The sequence below is a fragment of the Aptenodytes forsteri genome, unplaced genomic scaffold (assembly GCF_000699145.1).
Source record: "Aptenodytes forsteri isolate BGI_AS27 unplaced genomic scaffold, ASM69914v1 Scaffold93, whole genome shotgun sequence".
Taxonomy (NCBI): Eukaryota; Metazoa; Chordata; class Aves; order Sphenisciformes; family Spheniscidae; genus Aptenodytes; species Aptenodytes forsteri.
In genome coordinates this window covers 7776874-7795700 of record NW_008794665.1, presented here as the reverse complement: position 1 = coordinate 7795700, position 18827 = coordinate 7776874, and the positions used below count along the sequence as shown (strand labels likewise).

General features: G+C 45.6%; 1 protein-coding gene across 1 annotated transcript in view; it reads left to right on the top strand.

Annotated features, from left to right (window-relative positions):
- The first annotated feature begins 629 nt into the window (after window positions 1-629).
- Window positions 630-18827, top strand: part of LEF1 (lymphoid enhancer binding factor 1) — a 58734-nt gene continuing 40536 nt past the window's right edge. Inside the window, 3 exon segments of the mRNA XM_019470562.1 lie at window positions 630-678; window positions 681-824; window positions 2319-2452. Of these exon segments, the coding sequence (XP_019326107.1) occupies window positions 630-678; window positions 681-824; window positions 2319-2452 (327 nt within the window).

The following is an 18827-nucleotide window of genomic DNA, read 5'->3' as shown; positions in this document are numbered from 1 at the left end:
GGCGGGCTCCGCGCCTGGGGATGGGCTGGGGGGGGGCGGCCCCCTCCGTGCTTCGGCCCGGGACGAGAAAGTTCCCGCGAGTCCCCCGACGATGGTGAGGTGGTGTTAGACCTCAAGCAGCCATGAAATTTCCTCGGTAAAATCAGCGGAGTCGGAGCATTAGCCGTAAACTCTTTAAGGATTTGCATAAAAGCAGCCATGAAATTTCCTCGGTAAAATCAGCGGAGTCGGAGCATTAGCCGTAAACTCTTTAAGGGATTTGCATAAAACTGTTTGGGAAGAAATTCCCGACGCTAAAATAGCTTCAGGGCGAGCGGGGAACCTGCTTTTTTTTTTTCTTTTTTCTTTTCTTTCCTTTTTTTGGTTGTTTTTTCTTTTTTTTCCTAAAGATCTGGTAATGAGGGCAACCTGATTTTCATTATTATTTTTGGTATCTTTTTACCAAGAGTGTTTTGACCACTGAAGCTCAAAATATTTTCCAGAAATAAGCCCCTTTCGTCAAATGTAGGACACTTCTGCCAGAAATGCTTCACAAAGCCTCATATTTATTAACATTGTCATAAAACGATGATTTACACAAACGTTTCTGGTACAGTTGCCTTCCAAGCGACTGAAGAGGGAAAAGAAAGATGCTTATCTCTTGCCCTAACTTTTTTCTTTCTACAAGAAGCTGTAGCACTGTGATCAATAAATGAGCATCCATACAATGACTTTCCTTCTTTTTCTTCTTCTTTTCTGGTGGTGGATTCCCTGCGGTCAGGTTTCCAGGCAGACTCAAGCGCAGGATTCCTACCATGATAAAGGCAGAGAGCACGCTGAGGAAGGTGAGAAGCGCGCGGTCCTGTCTTGCAATATTGTCCCTCTTAGTCCCCCTGTGAGCCTCCGCACGGTCCTCAAACTGGAGCTTGCTTTCTTTTGGGAAACATAAATTTAGTACCTTTTGGGGAAGGGGGATGCCAGGGTGCTTTCAAAGCGCATTTAAAAAGGAGATGAATGTGCAGCACGTTTATCTTGAGTGACCAAATGGTATTTCAGTTGTTTAGAAACTGATAAGTAGGCCAAATGGATCTTCGCTGAAGAAATAACTATTTTTAGGATATCAGCTTAAACACATCTATCTCTTCACTCATACAGTGCAGCCGAGTTGTATGTGTTCAGAAACTCTGTGCTTTTTCCCCCATAGCCAAAGTCTGTCGCTTAAATCTCCTCTTCCAAATCTGAGCATGAACAGACCTCTTGCTTTTTTTAATGTACCAGCTGGTTAATTTTGATTGAGGAGGACAGAGGAAATAGCAGAGTTCGTTGAATATCACTTAGGAAGCTGGACACGTGTACAAAGAATGTGTGCTGTGAAGGATGGGAGATAATGTTTAAAATGAAATGCTTATCATCACGAACTAAACCAGATCATAAATTCCATATAAAGACAGACACAGCTCAGTCCTGGTGCTTTCCGGGACACTGTGGCGATCTTTCTCCAAATTGGTCATTAAACAGCCTAAAAGCAATAATGTCCATGCTCGTAGCATTTTGGCAGTGAGGGGGAGGAGGTCATCTCTGTATAGTTTTCTTATCAGCCTTGCATCCTCTTAAAACCTCACCTTCGAGTAGTATCATTGTCAACGGTCATATAGGTGGGAGACCCGTTCACCCCCCTTTTCAGGACCCGGACCCAAATTCTTTATTTTCCTACAAAATAGCCTCCCTCACTTGGCTTCCCTCTTGACTGTAGTGCCATGTGTGTTCAACAGCCCCCCCTCCAAATCGTTAGGGTCTCCTTCCAAGCCAGCCCCTGCCCTCTAATTGTTCCCGGTGAGCGTGGCCAGAATGAATTGTTTGCTGCGCACAGTGGCTCAGCGAGAGAAGGAAATGATGTTGGGCAGTTATCACTGCCCTGTTCCTCCCTTTCCTAACAATGATGTTGGAAACCCATGCTGGCAATACTTCTGAATCCACAAATCCTAGAGGGATGTATAAAATGGGGGAAAACTGCTACTTGAGAAATGTGATGTCATTGCTGATGTTTCTGCCTTCATTTGAACAGGGACTAGCAAAATAAATTGGTTACTCAGAGGCTATTCTGTATTTTAAGCATAAACTCCTCACTGAGAGTACTTGCTCCTTTAAGAATTAACTCTTCTTAAAAAAATGTTATTACAAATTGCTGCGGACCACTTTCTGTCAGAAGTAATTTTCATGAGTAAGGAAACGTTTGCATGCAGAACATTTCTATGAATGCACAGTACCTGTTTAAGTGCTCTAACTTACAAGAAATGCGTATGTGGGGAATAATGTAATCATTGTTTCCTCTTCCATAGGAAAGCATCCAGACAGTGGCTTATACAGCAAGGGACCATCATACTCTGGTTATTCTGGGTATATCATGATGCCAAATATGAATAACGACCCATACATGCCTAATGGATCTCTGTCGCCACCCATCCCCAGAACAGTGAGTTATCTCTTCCGAAGACCGGTTTTGGCGAGCTGGGTTTCCTCCTGTTCGGTCTGCAGTGCGTGCTCACGCCGGGGCTTTTTGGGTAGCTTCAGTTACGGTGAAGGTTGCGCTTCTGCTGTTCGGAGCCTCTGTCCAGTGGAGTTTGAGAGCTCTTAGAGGTGTTGGTCGCGATTGCGGTGGAAAAGCCGAGATTAACGTCTGTGGTGTCTGACGTCCTTTGAACAGGGCAGGGAGCTTTGGGAGGGGGGGGGAGCCCTGGTTTACGACTGCAGGATAATGTATGGCGGAATGATGTAAATGCCGTCTTTGTAGTGACTGGGACAGATGTGAATTTTCTGGGTTTAACTCTTCGTTTCTTGAGGAAAATCGAGGGCTGGAAGCAGAGCTGCTAAAGTTGCTTGTCTGTAAGATGAAAAGATCTGATTCTTTTTTTTTTTGCCTTCATATATGGCATTGCTCTTTGCTGATTGATATTTATTTCTGCCATCAGTTGCTCTGCGTGAAGGCTTTATGTGTCTGGCAGTATTGCTTTGAAACATACTCTGTATCTTCAGACACAAGTTGTGAAATGGTCGTTTAGGAATTAATATCAACTGTGATGCAATAGTTACAGGTTTCCTTTACGTTGTGGCGGGCACTGATTCTTCCAGGTTGGTCTCTCAGTTTCCATTGGTGTAGATGCACATTTGATGGATTTCAATATACTTTTAATTTTGGATAGTCAATTCCCATTTATTTTTATAAACCTCTTGGTATATGTATAGAGCAATTGGGAGACAATGTTAAAATGAGCTGTGGAAATTATATTAGTAGAACTGGAGTGGAGCAGGAAACAAATTTTCTTGTAGGCATCCTGCTGAAAAAATGCCACTGCAGTTGTGTGTCCTGTGATATGAGAAGTTGGATGCTGTTATTTCCCTGTGATAAAGCAGTTTTCCGTCTTACTGGCTCTTAGATTTTTACTTGGCGGTCTCTGTCAAACAACTGGCATTATTTTGCTCTCCGACGTTCTTGATTTTTCTCCAGGGTTGTGGCTTTTGACTTGAAAAACAAAAAAGAGGGGGCCTAATCCGTACTGGTAATTTGACAGTAGCAAAGCATGTTAAATTAGTGGATGTCCGGATTCGGAATGACAGAGCGGTTTGACACTGGGGAAACATACGGATCTGCCCTTTTTGTATGTCGCCATTTGTGTTTGAAAGACGCAAAAACTCATGCAATATATTGCTTTCTATAGCTCTGTTTTTAAAAAGGACCTTGTTTGTGTGTAAATTACAGTTCAGAGGCCTGCAGCCATTTAGGGTGAAGCATGATGACCACGGTCTGTTGATATTTGTTGTTGTAAATGCAGCTCTACAGAAAACTTCAGTTTGGATGTGTGGTGGGGAAAAGGATGCAGCTTCTCGAGAAGGCACCGACACTCAAACCTGCCCCTTTGAGGACTGGGAAACTTCAGACCTTTTTTTACCCCCTCTTTTCCCACGTTACCTTCCTAAGAAAGTCCCTAGTGCTGGTGCAAGGCTTTGAACAACAAAATCGGGTTTAATTATTCACTGAGGATTTTCTACGTGTATGCGTGCTGTGGGGCTGACGCTCTTTACTGGTCTGGCATCAGTGCCCCCAGAATATCAGCTTCTTGCGGAGGCTGTCTGCTCAGGTACTTGAGGAACCGTCTTACATGGGTACGTTGGAGGGGAGGAGGGGGGAAACACATCTGCTTTCTGATTGTAAAGCTGCAGGCTGAACATCTGAGGGGCTAATTTAGTTCACTGTTGCTCTTGCATGTTAGAGCAGCACCACTTTTTCAGTAAAATAGTGCTGTTGCAGGGCTGCAGTGTTGACATAAGCCTGGAGTTCTTTCAGTTTAACCACAAGGCTACACGCTTGAGTTATTAAATAATTTTTTTGTTTAATTGAACTATAATCTTTGTTGGTCTCCTAGCTGACAGCTGGGTTTTAATGTGCGCGAGATCAAAACGCTGCATCCAGGAGATGACACACTTGCTCGCTTCATGGCTAACCACAGCTCCAGCGCCGCGCACTGCTGCCTGTTCACCTTTGCGGGGTCCCAACCGCCTCCCCGCAGGTTTGCTCTTGCTCCCCTTTTTGGGGGGATGTGCTGGGGCAGGGGGGCAAGGAGCAGCCGAGATCAGCAAGCTCTGGAGGTGGAGGTCTCCCCTGGGGTGTTAGTCCCCAGCCATTTGTGCGTGGAGCAGCCCTGCAGTGTGTACCTGCGCCCTGCCATTTGCATGACAAAGCCGCTTCTTGTTGATGCATCTGTTGCCTGGAGGTGTTAGGCAGGATTAAAAAGCCGCCCTGGGGCACTGAATCTTTTTTCCGCTGGGCACAAACCCTTGGAAGGACTCGTCTGCCTGCAAACTGCCCAGGGGATGCACCCCTGGGGAAAGGCGGCCAGACCCAGGATGGGGACCATCTCTGACGGAGGTGGCCTCAGCTCGCTACGCCAGCACAGAGAGAGCAAAGCTTTCTTGGAATGGGAAAAAAGTTACTTTCACCAACGTATGTAGGAAAAAAAATGCCTTTTTTAAAAAAAAGGCAAACGCTTTACATTCTTGCTCTGTAAAATTAAAAGTACAAATCTGTAGTCAGACACAATGTGTCTAATAAGCCTTAAAAGAGGAAAACTGTAGTGTAATTTCAGTGCAGCTTTTGGAGGGGAGAGGGTGTATAAGGAGGATTTCAAATTTTCCTAAATGTTCTATTGTTAGAGTGGTCTCATCTTCTCTTGTCTTCCTCTTTTTTTAATTTTTTGGGGTTTTTATTTTTTAATTTTTTTATTTTACTGGCAACTGATTTGCCTTTTACAAGTTGGATTTGTAGGAGCAGGAGAGTGTTAATTGCAAGTTCAGGTACAGCCCTTGTGCCGCAGTACGTATTGTTATCAGATAGTTGGGTAAGTGAAAAAGCAAAGCAGTTGGTTTGGGTGGCTGCAGGAGATGTGGCACATGATGGTACTAAAACCGCAGTAACACCTGGTGAATGTGCATCCTGTGTGCTCGAGATATCTTTTAGTGGTTTCTCAGCATCATGGGGGTACTGAAGATGGGAGATGGAGACAGCTGCTTGTTTTCTAACATGTGTGGGTTTTTTCTTACTTTTTCGTTAAGAGGACTAGTTTTGGGGGTAGCAAACCTTTCTCGTCTGTGCGATGGGAACGTGGGGACAAAGGAGGTGACTGAAGAAGAATCATTTCTCTGTGTCTTAAATTCATCCAGAAAATAATTTTGTCTTTTTTCCTCCCTCTTTCCCAATGAATTAAACTTTCTGTGGGAAGATAGAGGATTTCTGCAACCTCCCTTTTGTCTGTTCTTATCTGTTCTTGGGGTCTGGGTTTATTTCTTGGTGGCTAAACTGTCTCTTTGTAGCAGCTGGAGGTGTTAAATAGGTTGGAGGATACAATCTATAAACACCTTCCAGAGACTTGCAAAACACAGCGTAGCCATTTGAAAATGATGAGGAATTCTGCTAAGAGAGTTTGAACACAAGGAGCAGCATTTATACACAGGACCCCCCTACCCTGCCCAATTTTTAGATATTCCTTGTGTGCTTCTGCATGGCAAGGGCTGTGGAGATAGCTCCTGTCTTGAAGAGCTAACATCCCAGGAAAAAATTGTGCGGATAATATGGACAGGAGGAAGGATGAGGGTAGAAATAGCAAGAATGAGTGGCTACAAAGCCTCAGTAAGAGGGGTTTATTTGCCTAGCTGCATCTTGCTGTCCCTGTGAAAGCAGGCTCGTTCACTTGCCTGTGGGGAATTTTTGGGACCCCGAGGGGAATGTATGGGAGTGTTAAAGCTAGCATATCCAGCTGCAGAAGGACATGAACCTGATTTTTCATAATATTGTCTTTTCCTGAGAGTCAGCTTCTGCTGAATGTGCAATTGTAGGCACTCGCTGGGAGCCGTGGTCAGCTGAAAACTCCCTGGCCCAATATGAAATGGGCTTTGTAGCACAGATGTTTGGGCTCAGCTCCTGCTCCTGTATCACCCGTCAGAAAGCTTTGCGCTAATTCCTGAGTTGGCATTGGCACAGGACGCTCTGAGGGCTGTAGGCAGCTGTGGTCCTGTCACATGTCTCTTTCTTCCCCTTGCAACCCCAGACCCATGCCTGAGGAAATGGGTTGCACGGGCAGCCGAGGGGCTCGACAAGCCAGAGCTGCTCACCCAGCACTGAGGCTCTGCCGCTTCACCCTGCGTGGCGCACATCTCAATGAAGTTGAATGATGCCGATTAGCTCCTTAAGTAACTTCGAAATCAGGTGCGGAGGAGCACAAATCTTCCTGAGTCTGTGGAAGCAGAACTTGCCGGGGTTTATTCGGGTTTGCACGGGGAGGAATTTTGGCACTATTTGCTGAGGGGCTCAGTGAGTCGCACCAAATGCCAGCACCAGGGAGAAGAGGAATCTGCTCAGCGCTAATAGAGGGACCTCACTGCTGCAAACACGTCTGTCAGCTGCTCTGACTCAAGCGTCACAGCTGATCAGTCTCAGATACGAGCCAGGTCTCTTTGAAACACAAATCCAAGCCATGAATGGTCGTGGGCCGAGTTTGGGTGGTGCTTTCTTTCTTCCCCTTAGTGAAATGAATTCTCTGTTTGGAAAAGGGGGCAGAAGAAGTTACTGCAGTGCCTCTAGGTTGGCTTTTGCCCGAAGCTTGATCTGGTTGCTCGTGATAAGATGGCATGATCCAGGCTGAGTCTTATGTATGTATGCCCATCATGAGCGTGGTCTTTGGGCACATGCTGGTGAAGAAAACAGCCTTTCTGCTTTTGCTGCCTTCTCCTTGTCAGGGTGATGCAATTAGTAAATCTATCTAATTGTGAATGGGCAAGGGGGAAAGAAAATGTTCTCCTGACGTCTCAGTTCAGAGGCATAATCAAAACGGAGGTGTAATCAAAAACCCCACCCATTACAAATCATCAAAGTTGGAGCTTTTGTATATCAAGATGTGTGTATGCTTATGTCCTAAATCTCCTTTTTCCTATATATCTAGGAGCTAATTCAATATAAACTGTAAAAGGTGGAGCTGCCACTTTCATTTTAAGGTGGTTTAAAAGCAAAATGTCATTCTTGTTGTTTTGATGCTGTGCCACCTCTTCTCCAACTTAATCCCAGTCCAGAAAAAATGTTAATAAGAATAGCTTGTTATGGGCTGTGAGTGCCAGGGAGGATATAGCTCAAGAAGAAAGCCTGAAGCTCCACAGGTTCAGGCATCAGAAGAGGAAAAGACTTTTTCCAGATACTTGCAGCGCCGTGTGGCTGCAGGCATCGAAAAGCCTGGGTACTGCAGGTCTGGCTCCTCCCAAGTGCTTAACTTCTGTTCATAGTTAGGGAAAACTCCTGATAACGGGAAGGAAATAACCCACACAAAAGCATTTTACTGCTGCTGTAATATTTCTGAAGTCCCATTAGAGGCATATGCTTTTTTTGCTAGTAGTAAAACACTGTTTGTGTCTCAGAAGAAGACACACGTGCAAGAGTCTGCTTTAATACAGACACTGAACATTTTGCAGCCCGAGGTCTGTGCATCGTGTGGCCCGCTGTGATCTCCTGTGTGGCTCTCGCACGGACGGACACCGATCCAGCGTGTGGCCGGTCCGAGGGAAACGCTGACATGAGCCGGGCGCTCTGTAGGTCCTCGACCTGGTGGAGGCAGGTTGTCCTCGGCATGTGTCCTCCCCACTGCTGCAGGGGAGCCATGTGCCGTGATGCTCCAGCTGTGCGTAAATGACTCCCATTTACCCCAAACTGCCCACGTCCTGGCCAGCAGGCAGTTATTGCTAAGCTGCTTTTGGCCGTAAGGCATGTTTGGCGTGAAGAGTGTTCTCATCTGGCCGTCGGGTTTGGTCCCTTCTTGCAGGACGCGGCGGGGAAGGCGGCGCAGCTGCTTGGCGTGCTGCTCCTGCCCGGGCAGTTGGGGATTAGTGTCCCTGTCACTCCGGCCCTTCGTAAGCATTAGATTCACTTAAGAAAATTGCATTCAGAATAAGTTAATCTAGCAACCCAATGGCTTCTATTTTGAGACTTGGATCTTGTGGATATGTTTGTTTAGTTTGGGTTTCCCACTTCAAAGGAATCTGTCCTCTCAGCAAGAAAGTGATTGAGCACTTAAATAAAAATGTATTCATTGAATCTTTGGGATTGAGCTAAAAGTGCGGCAGGGAGTTAACATGTGCGCCAACTGTGCTAATCAGCCAGGGATTGCCTGTTCTCCTAAAGGGGAAGAAAAGTGGTCTGAACTGCCTGAGGGGAAGTGGCATGCCTTCCCCTGGCTTCTGGCGGTGGTGTTGCTCACTGATGCTTCAGGTTGAGATGAAGGACCTAGAATGTGTTCGCCTGTGATCTTCAAAGATACCAAATCCCTCGTATAGAAGGACATTTTCGTGGAGCTGAAAAGTCGACTTGACGTTTGTTTATTTGCTTTAAGTGGCTGTGGGTATAGGTGAAATTGAGGCATAAAATCAATAGGATGAGCTTAGTCAGCACAAATTACAAGTGTAAAGTTACGAGGCTTTGATTGAATATTTATAAAATGGGCAGTTTAACTTAAAAAGTAAGCATACTGTTGTCACCAGCTGTAACACATAAACCAGAGAATCACTTTGGTTAGGAGTTAGTAGGCAAGCCAGAAAGCGGCTAATTCCTGAAAGCATCTGTCTATCCAAGCGCTTTCAGTGCTCTAGTCCTGTACTTCAAACAGCGCTGCACAAGTCAGCAGGCAGGTCTGCTTCACCCAGGCTGGTGCACGGGGGAGAAGTCCCTTGGGAGCCTGTGATTTCATGCATGTGTTTGCCACAAAGCACCTTCTGAAAATGCTGGCGCTTCAAATGAGCAGGGGTGCGCGTGTGTGCGCTCGTGGTACAAGGGAGCTCTAGTAATGCTGCTTCGGCGAAGAACAGAAGAAATCTGTTTGCTAGACCTTTTTTTTTTTTTCCCTTGCTTTCTGAGCAGGGAAGCTTTAAAGTAGATTGAAGCAGGCTGCTGCTGCATGTCCAGTGCAGTGCCAGGCACTGCACATACTCGACGGCCCTGCTCTAAGAAGCCTCCAACCGTGACTCGCGGGAGCTGCAACAAACCCCGCGGTGTCAGCACGGGGAGTGAGATTTCACAGAATTGAAAGGCGTGATGCTGAAATCCCATTGATACTGATGGCAGCTCAGCTTCCCCCTTAGCTGACTTGAACGGAGGTCTGGATGGGGATGCAGGCGTTATCCAAAGAAAACCAGTCTGGAAATGGTCTGATTCGTCATGTACGTCCAAAAAACAGGGAAAGGGGACATGGGGCTTTTGTTGGGCAGTTTTGTTGGCTTAGAGTTGGAGAGTGATGAGCTCTAAAAAGCTATCCCTGTAGGCCCTGTATTTCTGGGTTGGGGTCCTAGTGACACCGGCAGCTCAGAGCCAACGCTCTGTCTCAGTAACTGGTCACTTAGCTATGCTATAAGGCTCTATTTCTTCAATTTTCTGCCTCTTTCTGTATTTCAAAACTGCCTCAGAGATTTATCTTTGTGACCGTCTGTTGTCTCTCCACAGTTTTGGCATATCTTCTTGCCTTGATCTTTCTTCATCCCTCCCAAATCTTGCATTGGCAAGCTTTGTCTAGCATAAAAAAAGTACAATATGGAGGTGACGATTAAAGGTGTCAACACTTGTCAAATGCAGACCGCGCTTGGGGAGAAGGCCTTTTCCCTGCCGATGTGCTAAAATGGAGATAAACTGTGTCCAGCGATGCAAATGTGTTTACTTTGTTAAAATGCCACAATCCAGCGATTCGTTTAGGGTCTCTAGTTTCTGAAGTTTGACTGGTGCTGTATCAGGTTTAGGAAGCTGCAGTTACAAGTGGTAATTGTGTTTTTGGTTATGCTCTATCCCCCCACCCCCCAGTCCTGTACTGCCTTCATTGCAGTTTCGTGTAACTCCCGTGCACCCCCACGTTGAGCAAGGTTCCCGCCACCGACCCGTGTTACATCCCATGCAGCCATGCTGCAAAATGGCACCGCAGTGCGTCTTCCCGCCACGCGGCTTTCCGAATTAATTTTTGCAAAGTGGCTTCCTTCTCACATCTGTGCCCTCTCCTCAATTTAGGGTTTGTGGCAGCTTATTTCATCATGTGGCACTCCTTGCAGCCTGATCGGTGGCATTTCTGTTTCTTAAACCGAAGAAACACTTGTTACAGAAAAGTTGAGGTGAAGCAGGAGAATAGCTGGGCTTGACACAGTGCAGGGAGCCCTCTGAATCGGGGGAGACTCTGATTTCTCCCCTCAACGTCTGCATGTGGATTAGCCCCTGCAAAGAGTAAAAATGGTTCACGTACAGGTCCTCCTCTCTCAAATATAAATGCACGCGCAGGTTCAGCCTCTTGAGCAGCTTTTGGGAGCGGGGCGGGAGCGAGCAGGTGGGTGACGGTCAGGTGTAGGAGCCTGGGGTGGTGGGGCAGGCTGCAGTGTGCCTGGGTCCCCTCCAGGCTGCTGGGGATTGACACCGAAAGGAAAAGCTGGCGCTGGGAGAGCTTTTGAGGATATTGAGGAAATAAGCCATATATCGAACATGCTAAAATACATTTTGAAAAACATAAGCAATTAAAATAATTTACCCTGAAGAATGCTCCTAACTTTTTTTTTTGCTGCCCTCCAACACTAGCATGCTGGGTTGTACTTGTGTCTGTTCTTTACTGCCCGATTTTGTCCTGCACACAACTGAAATTCAGCTTAAAAAATAAGTTGGAACTGAGCATGATGGGTTTGAAAAATTTGTTACTTAAACCCTTCTCTCTCACACATTATTTCATGTCTTAAATACCCCTGGTACAGGGAGAAATGATTTAAAGGAAAAAAAGAAATAATTTTTAAACAGCTTAGCTCTTAAGCATGTGAATTTTTATGGTTTTCTTGTGACTTTTTTCCCTCTCTCAGTTATTTTGAGGATATTTCCAAGATAATAGCGTGGAGATTCTGTTTTAGTTGTAAAAGTTCAGAAGGAAAACTCAGAATAGGAGAACCGCAAAAAAATGCTAATTTATTAGGCAACTCCCCAGACAGTTTGACAGCACTATTGCAAACACATTTTTTTTAAACTGGCAACTACTGAGCTTCTTATCAGAATGACCTGTAAAAGATGACTTCATACTTTGTAATAAGGAAATACTAAGAGACTCTAGGAGAGCTGGTCAAAATGCTGTTTTACTCGAAACTTTTTAATTCAAGGGCTGTCCCAAAACAACTTGTACAGAAAGCTTTCCCTCTTTCTTTGAAACTTTATGTTCTTTCTTTTCTTTTTTTTCAGATGTGTGTGTAAATGAGAATATTACAGGCTAATGGGGTAGAACAACAAATATTCAGTCAGCAAATGTGGTTTAATCAAAGCTGGTTCAGAAACCCCTGTGTTTGGGGCACAGGCAGACTTTTTAGGAGAGGGAGATTTCAGAGGGGGGTTTGTGAGCCTGTCTTCCGGCTCTGGCTCCAGGACTGCAAGTAGATACATCCAGTTAGTTAAACAGTTGTGCTCACTGCACCAAAAATGTCCTCCTCCATTAAATGAATGTTTCTGGCCAACGTCTACTGGACAAAGCATTTTTTCAGGTTCAGTCAGCAGACGAGCCTGCGGGTGGGTCTTGCATTTCTCTTCCTGAGGCGGCGTTTCACAGCGCAGGAGCCCGTAGCTCACAAGTCAGGTGTGGGCTTTTCAGGCATTATCTGCACCTCTTCTCTCCTCTGCTGGGCTCGGTGTGTTCTCCCAGGCGGGGATGGCTGGTTAAGACAGTGGCTGAGATTTGAGCCAAGGGGGTTAAGCCAGGACTGGGAGAGATGCCTGTAGTAACGCAAGTGCTGCTGGTAGGTTATAGCTGTTTCAGGGGTGGAGCAAAAGTTTGTGCCTGTGCAATTAAGCATGAAATAGGTAAATTCTGTGTATAATTACCCAACGTAGAGTCTAGTGTGAGGACGTGACCCGTGGAAATCGCAGCGCATCAGTGGCTGCCAGCAAATTCCCGGGAGGTATCCCTGGCGCCCACACCGGCACAGGGGGGTGGGGCGGGTCCCGCCCCCTGCCTCCCCCCACCCTGCTCCCAAAAGTAGAGCCACAGTCTGGGAGGAGACTTCTGCAAACGGGGAACCAAAAAAGCAAAATTTGTTCAGAGACTTAGAGGAAGGTGATGGCAGAGGCGGAAACAAAATCCATGTTTCCCGAGTTCGCTTCAGAAACCAGCCTGAAAGACAGCTTGCTTATAAAGATACGTTTCTTGGGTTGTTTTGTTTTTTTCTCATAAAAACAAACCAGAAGTCTGAGAAAGTAAAAACTGGGATGTGCGTGGAGGGGGGAATAAGAGGATTAAAACCAGTGCAGATAAGAAGAAAGTTGGTGGCAGCACTGGCTGTGGCTGTATTTCATATCCAGTCTTTCAATTAAGGACCAAACAATCCTACTGAAGTTTCTAAGTAAAAGCAAGGAGGGGCTTAAAAAAAATAGCTTAAAAACTTTTTGTCCAAAAGCAGACTTTGTTTTTTCCCATTTTCCCTCCCTGCCATCACAGCAGCACCTGTATCTTCCATCTCTTTTTCCTGTTTGCTGTCCCCCTGCAGAGGGGGCAGGCTGCTTGCCCTCAGCTTCATTATTTGCACACCCGCGCTTTTGTCTCTGTCCCTCTCTCAGAAATTCAGCCCAAACACAGTTAGATAATCAGCACGGTGTGCTCCCTCTCCCAGGAAGCTGCCATCGATTCGTGGCTCTTGCACATGATGGGCTGGGGACAGCTGACCAGGATTTCTCAGCTGTCTCCCCTGGGCACCGCCGCGGTGGGGCTTTTGTCATTTAACATGGGGCTGGGAGGACCTTGCTCTGCTGCTTCTTAAAGCAGCTATTTGGGATGGCATCTCGGCAGCGATGGCATCCGTCTTCCTCTTCCAGCCGTGGTGGGCACCTGCCGTGGCCTCAGCGATATCTGTGCCCTGCGCCTCAGCAGCCTCCGGTGGGAGGAGTGGTTTGCAGAGGAGATGCTGGCTGGTTTGAAGCTGGAGCCTTTAAACTTCTGGGCATCCTGAAATACCTGCTGCTTTAATGTGCACGCAGGCTGTGCTCGCTGGAGCACAGCTCTCGCCTTCCTATCTGTGTTTCTTGAGCGGTGTGCCCCGGTGGCATCGCCTTCCCAGGGTTACCTAGGTTGTCGGTGTCATTTTCTTTTTCCTTCACAGCTCTGCAGCTGCAGCTTATACCACACCCCAGCACCACAGCCAAACCTAAAACTCAGTTTGTTGCAGTCATGCAGGTCGTCATTTTGCAGGGATCAGGATTTAAGGAACTGGTGAAGTTTGTTGTCAAGTCCCCCATCCCTCCCTGACGCGGTCACTGAAAGAGCCTGTGTGAGGAGAAGCTGTGCCTCTGCTTGGGCACGGAGAGCTGCTTGTGCGGGTTACACGGTGGGCTGCGAAGGATGAAAAGCTGGCCAACAGCCTTCGCGTGCCTCTTTTGGGCTAAATGGTGTCTCTTAAATTTCAGTGAATAGTGCAAAAAAGTAGCAAGCTTTCAAGCAAAAGTATCAAGTAGCAAGTGAATCCTCTGCAAATGAACAAAAAAGTCCCTGGAAGGGAAAATAAGCAGTAATTACGGTAAAACATACTTTTTCATCACAGTAATGGTTTGATGCTGAAAGAGGGTTGCAGCATCGTATAAAAGTGACTTCTCTGCTGCTGTTTCTTCATAGCGGTGAGTGTTTTGGAGACCTTTGCAATGCTATGCACATTGCTTGCTCGGTTTCTGGAGGCTGGCATTCGTTTCCAGATACTTGGGGATAGGCAGAAGTTGAATTAGCTGCCCTGCCAACATGGCAGCAGATACCTCTATTTACAGTGACTGCTCCATCTCTCTGTATCTTGCTGCTCTTCCCTCAGTGTTGCTTTATGAGCATCCTTCCGGTTATCAGGGTGGACACCAGCGCCACAAAGAATTAGTCGTGATTTAAGAAAGCAGGCTGTGCAGAGGAAGCAGTAAATTTGCTGGGGAGGGCAGGAGAATAGAGGGCAGGGGGAAAAACCCCAAAACCTTGGATTAACACAGAAAAGACTTCTGTCTTAATACTACTAAAAAAATATAAGCTTTCACATCTTGGTAAAGAGCTTGCTACATTTGGCTCTAGTTTCAGCCTCAGTATGGCTAGTGTGTATTAAGAAACAGTCAAAGTAAAACCGAGACAGTTTCCCAGCCTTGAAATGACAGGGACGTAAGCTCTGTGTCTGCAGGGAGGAGGGCAGATCCCTTTGCTGTTGTCTTTGAGTCGGGGTTTTAATGACTACAGGGGAAAAAAGGAGTGTTAGAACAGCAGAAGAAAAACGATACAGCTAAGAGGAAATTATTTTTATTGCTAATACATGGGTTCTCATAATGTTTAATTCTTTACAGCTTATAATGTTTAATTCTTTACAGCTTATGCTTTATTTGCACATTCTTCCTTCCTCACCACTCTGCACGTTGTAGTGGCAGCTACCATATTTCAAAATTACTGCTATTAAAAGCTCCTATTCAGTGGTTTTAGACTGAATAAAAATATTTGTCAAAGTAGCAGTGGTGCTCAGACTGGTCAGCGTACGGACACAGAGTGGTTCAGCTGCTGCGCCCTCCCAGGCTCTCACCTTTTACATCCTCCTTACCCCCCTCTTTTCCATTGATAGGTTTTAAAAGTTTCCTGGAAATATTTTTTCAGGACAGTGTAGATGTACATTTAATCAAAGTTCGGGACAGTCTTTCTCAATAGAGATTTACTTTTGTATTCACCAGCGAAGCCAGATGAGGAGAGGGGAGGAGCATGGGAGCGTTTGATGCCCCTGAAAACAATTTTGTGGCAAGAGTAGTTTTGAGGCAGCCTAAGAGTTGTTTGTATGACTGGAGGAGAGGGAATCTTAGAGGAAGCTTTCCGGTATTTTACACTTTTAGATAATTTTTTATCTATTTAGATAACTAATGGGGATTTAGTGTTCGTTTGCCATGTGCCGTGTGTCTGGTTTAGGGTAAGTGAACTGTTGTCAGTTTACTACAAGGAGCTGCAGAGGGGAGGCGACAGCCTGGGCATCTGCATTATTTTGCCTTGCATCAGGTGCTAAAAGTCACTAAACGTACCATGAGTCACAATATTTTTTCCCAATTTGACTCGCTTGCCCAATCGTATTTTTACTTCAGCCCTTAGGCTTGAAAAAGCATGTGCATAATCAGTTCATTTTGTGTGGTCTAGGCTATAAAAATGCCCCCTCTGTTCTTTCCATATGAAAAACGTGTTTTTAATTTTGGGGAACTTATATAATTTTCTGTGCTTTCTTTTGTATCTCAGATTAAAAACAAATGCTCCCTTCCCCTAACTTTGCATGTTCCAATTATGGAGTTGTGAAAATAAGTCATCCTTCAGCTTTTGTTACTTTAAAACAGCTATCGGTGATGTCAGAGTCAATACTAAAAGCATTAAGAATGCTGGCAGAATGTAATGCAGCTGCAATCCAACATGATGTTGGAAATGGGGTTGAGAGCATAAAGGCTTTCCATATTCCCAGGGCGCACAACTGCTCGCGGCCTTGGCTTTGATCTCTTCAAAGGCTGCTGCCTCCTCCTAGATGGAGAGACTTGGCTGCCACTCGCTCGCATTGAAAAAAGGCAGAGGTCTCTATTCAGGCAGAAATCAATCACTGTGCAGAAACAATTATGTGTAATTCAACCATCATGAAAACAGGGTGAGATTATGGGTTTGTTACCTGAGTGACTGCGTGGAGATGGGGAGCAGCGGACGCGGGAGTCCTGCTGACATGCCACATCTTGATGACAATTATAGACACATGAATGATGTGGCGGGCGGGGGCGGCGAGATGACAAATGCTGGTCACGCTGTCCAGCAGAGCAGAAAATGAGGTTACAATTGGGAGATAATGTTTGCATATGTAACCATATTTCAGCAAGCTGGGCAACTTCAGGGAATAGCGGAGACGGGAGATTGTAAACAAAGTCGGTGTGTGCTGTGGCTATCAGCTTTCTACGATACAGAAATGCGTGTGTGCGGTGAGAAACCTGGGTGCTGCGTCCTGAAGAACTGCTTGTTTAAAACAGCCTAGCAGCATTTTTTTGGGAGGAGGGAAGAATTGCCCGGGAAAAGGAGAAATCTCCTGAGTTCGGCCCTCAGAAGGCAGAGGAAGCAAACAAAAATCCTTCTCCGTCCTTCCGTATCTTGGGACAGGGTGGTATTAACATGGCAATGAGGGATCGCTGTTTACGAGCGGCATTGACGAGCACGTCTCGCGTCTCCTGCCTTCCCCTCCCAGCAGGGATTTAGGCTAGCCTCGTGGTAGCGCATCTCTGAGCGAGAGCCTTTTTAGATTTGCATGGTAACATTTTGGCTGCAGTAGGCTGTCGGTAGTGTGACGTGATGCTCAAAATATCTTCTGATGTATAATGGCCTCCTTTAATTAGGAACTTTTTTTTTTCCCTTCCCCTGAGTGGTGAGCAATAGCTGACTGTCTTTAAAAAGAGAACTGGCATCTGTAGTATCTGCCATGAGAATATTTTTTTAAAGTATTATTGCCTATAAAGTCTTAAAATAGTTTTCCTCCCAAAAAGGCAAAATAAAACACAGATGACTGATTATAAAATGGTATCCCTGCTCAGTTTGGTACACAGGACGAGCTTTACCTTTTATACTGCTAAGGCTTAGACATCAGAGGCGCAAGAAGCTGCTTTGAGTTACAGATCTTCAAACAATAAGTCAAAACAAAAAATCAATCCCTCCAGTCCCTGGGTACAGTTAGCTAAAGATAAAAGAGAAAAATAAAGTTATGCTAAAGCAGATAGAGGAAAGGAACAGATATGCCAAGGAAACACAGAGGACAAGTGCAGAGTTGAAGTGGGCCTAGTGTGAGCCAACATCAATGAATTTTTATCTTATCAAAAAGTTTTAGGGTTGCCAATTCTTTTCAAACTGGATCCACTCTGCTCCGGGGCTGCCTGAAGCATCTTCAATAAAAGTTGCTTCTCCCCACCCTCCGCACACCTCCCTCCCACTCCTAAATGCAATCACACACAGGGATTAGGCTGCACCTCACTCAAGGTATGAACTTCACTCCAGACTTCAACAGTAAATTAAGTACTCTGATAATCCCTTGTTATTACAAGTATGAACCAAGATTTCTTTTTAAGTATTTGGTGAAAGATGCATAATCTCAAAAAACGTAAAACCGCTACCTTCTGGTGATATTTTCCCCCCTCCCTCTGCCTCCCAATAAATTTAAATTGCAAAGGAATTTTTAAATTGACTAAAAAAAAAATTAATGGCATTTTTTAACCCTTTTTGATAGCTGATTCATGAAATTTTTAATGCCAGTTAACTGTCTTGATTGAATCAAGCACATGGCTTAAGCCTTAACCTGCAAAGAACAGCATCGTGCCTCAAAGTTGCAATACACAAGCTAAACCCCTCTGTGTGCCTCTTCAGGATCAACATCTCGGGGTGCAGTCAAACCAAAAAAACCTTCTTTGGAAAGAGGTCTGTTGGCTTTGAGGTTCTTCCATTTCTGTTGCATCTTTAAAGGTGTTTATAATAGGGGCCAGCACGCATGTTTGAGTCCCGTCGGGAGGAGCTCAAGGCGGCTGTCGGCACCCCTGGCTCAGGAGGGCTGGTGCTGGTACCTGCCCACAGGCACATGAGAGGCAGACAGGAGTGGGTAGGACTTCACGTAATAGCTACTCCAACAGCAGAAAACACATTTATCCAACCAAGAGTGATTAATAGACATGGATCGTACACGCACTAATGTTCAAGGATTTGGGAAGGTCTAGCTGATGCACGACTTCGGCTCAGTAGCTGATATCTCAGGGCCTGTTTCCCTGCCCATCTGCCTGTGCCCTGCACATCTGCAGTGCGGTGTTAATATCCATTTCATAGATGGGACAACAGAGCAGAAGAGGAAGAATAAAGGATTCAGGATATACAGATGCAAGTAAGCTGAGGCAAGGATATTGATGTTAGGTCTTGCTCTTCACTGAGAATTTGAGGAGGCAATTTCAGACTGGTAACCTGGGGCTGGCTCTTCTCACTTCAGGCTGCTGAACTGCTGCCTTTGCTGCTTTGAGAAAAACATAAATCACGCTTTTCTATGTAAACAATTACATGAGCCGCTACAGCTACAGTGTTTATGGGATTACGAACTGAACGGGAAAAGGGTTAGTGAGTATAGATGTTATTATGAGATATGGTATGGAAGATGTGGCCCGCAATGTGGAAAAATGGTATCTCCAGTCTCTCATTTCGATAAGGTAGAAGTTACTGTAGGTAACTCAGAAGAAATGTTCAGCCAGTTACTGCCTTTAAAAAAGCACAAAAATCTGCAGCTTG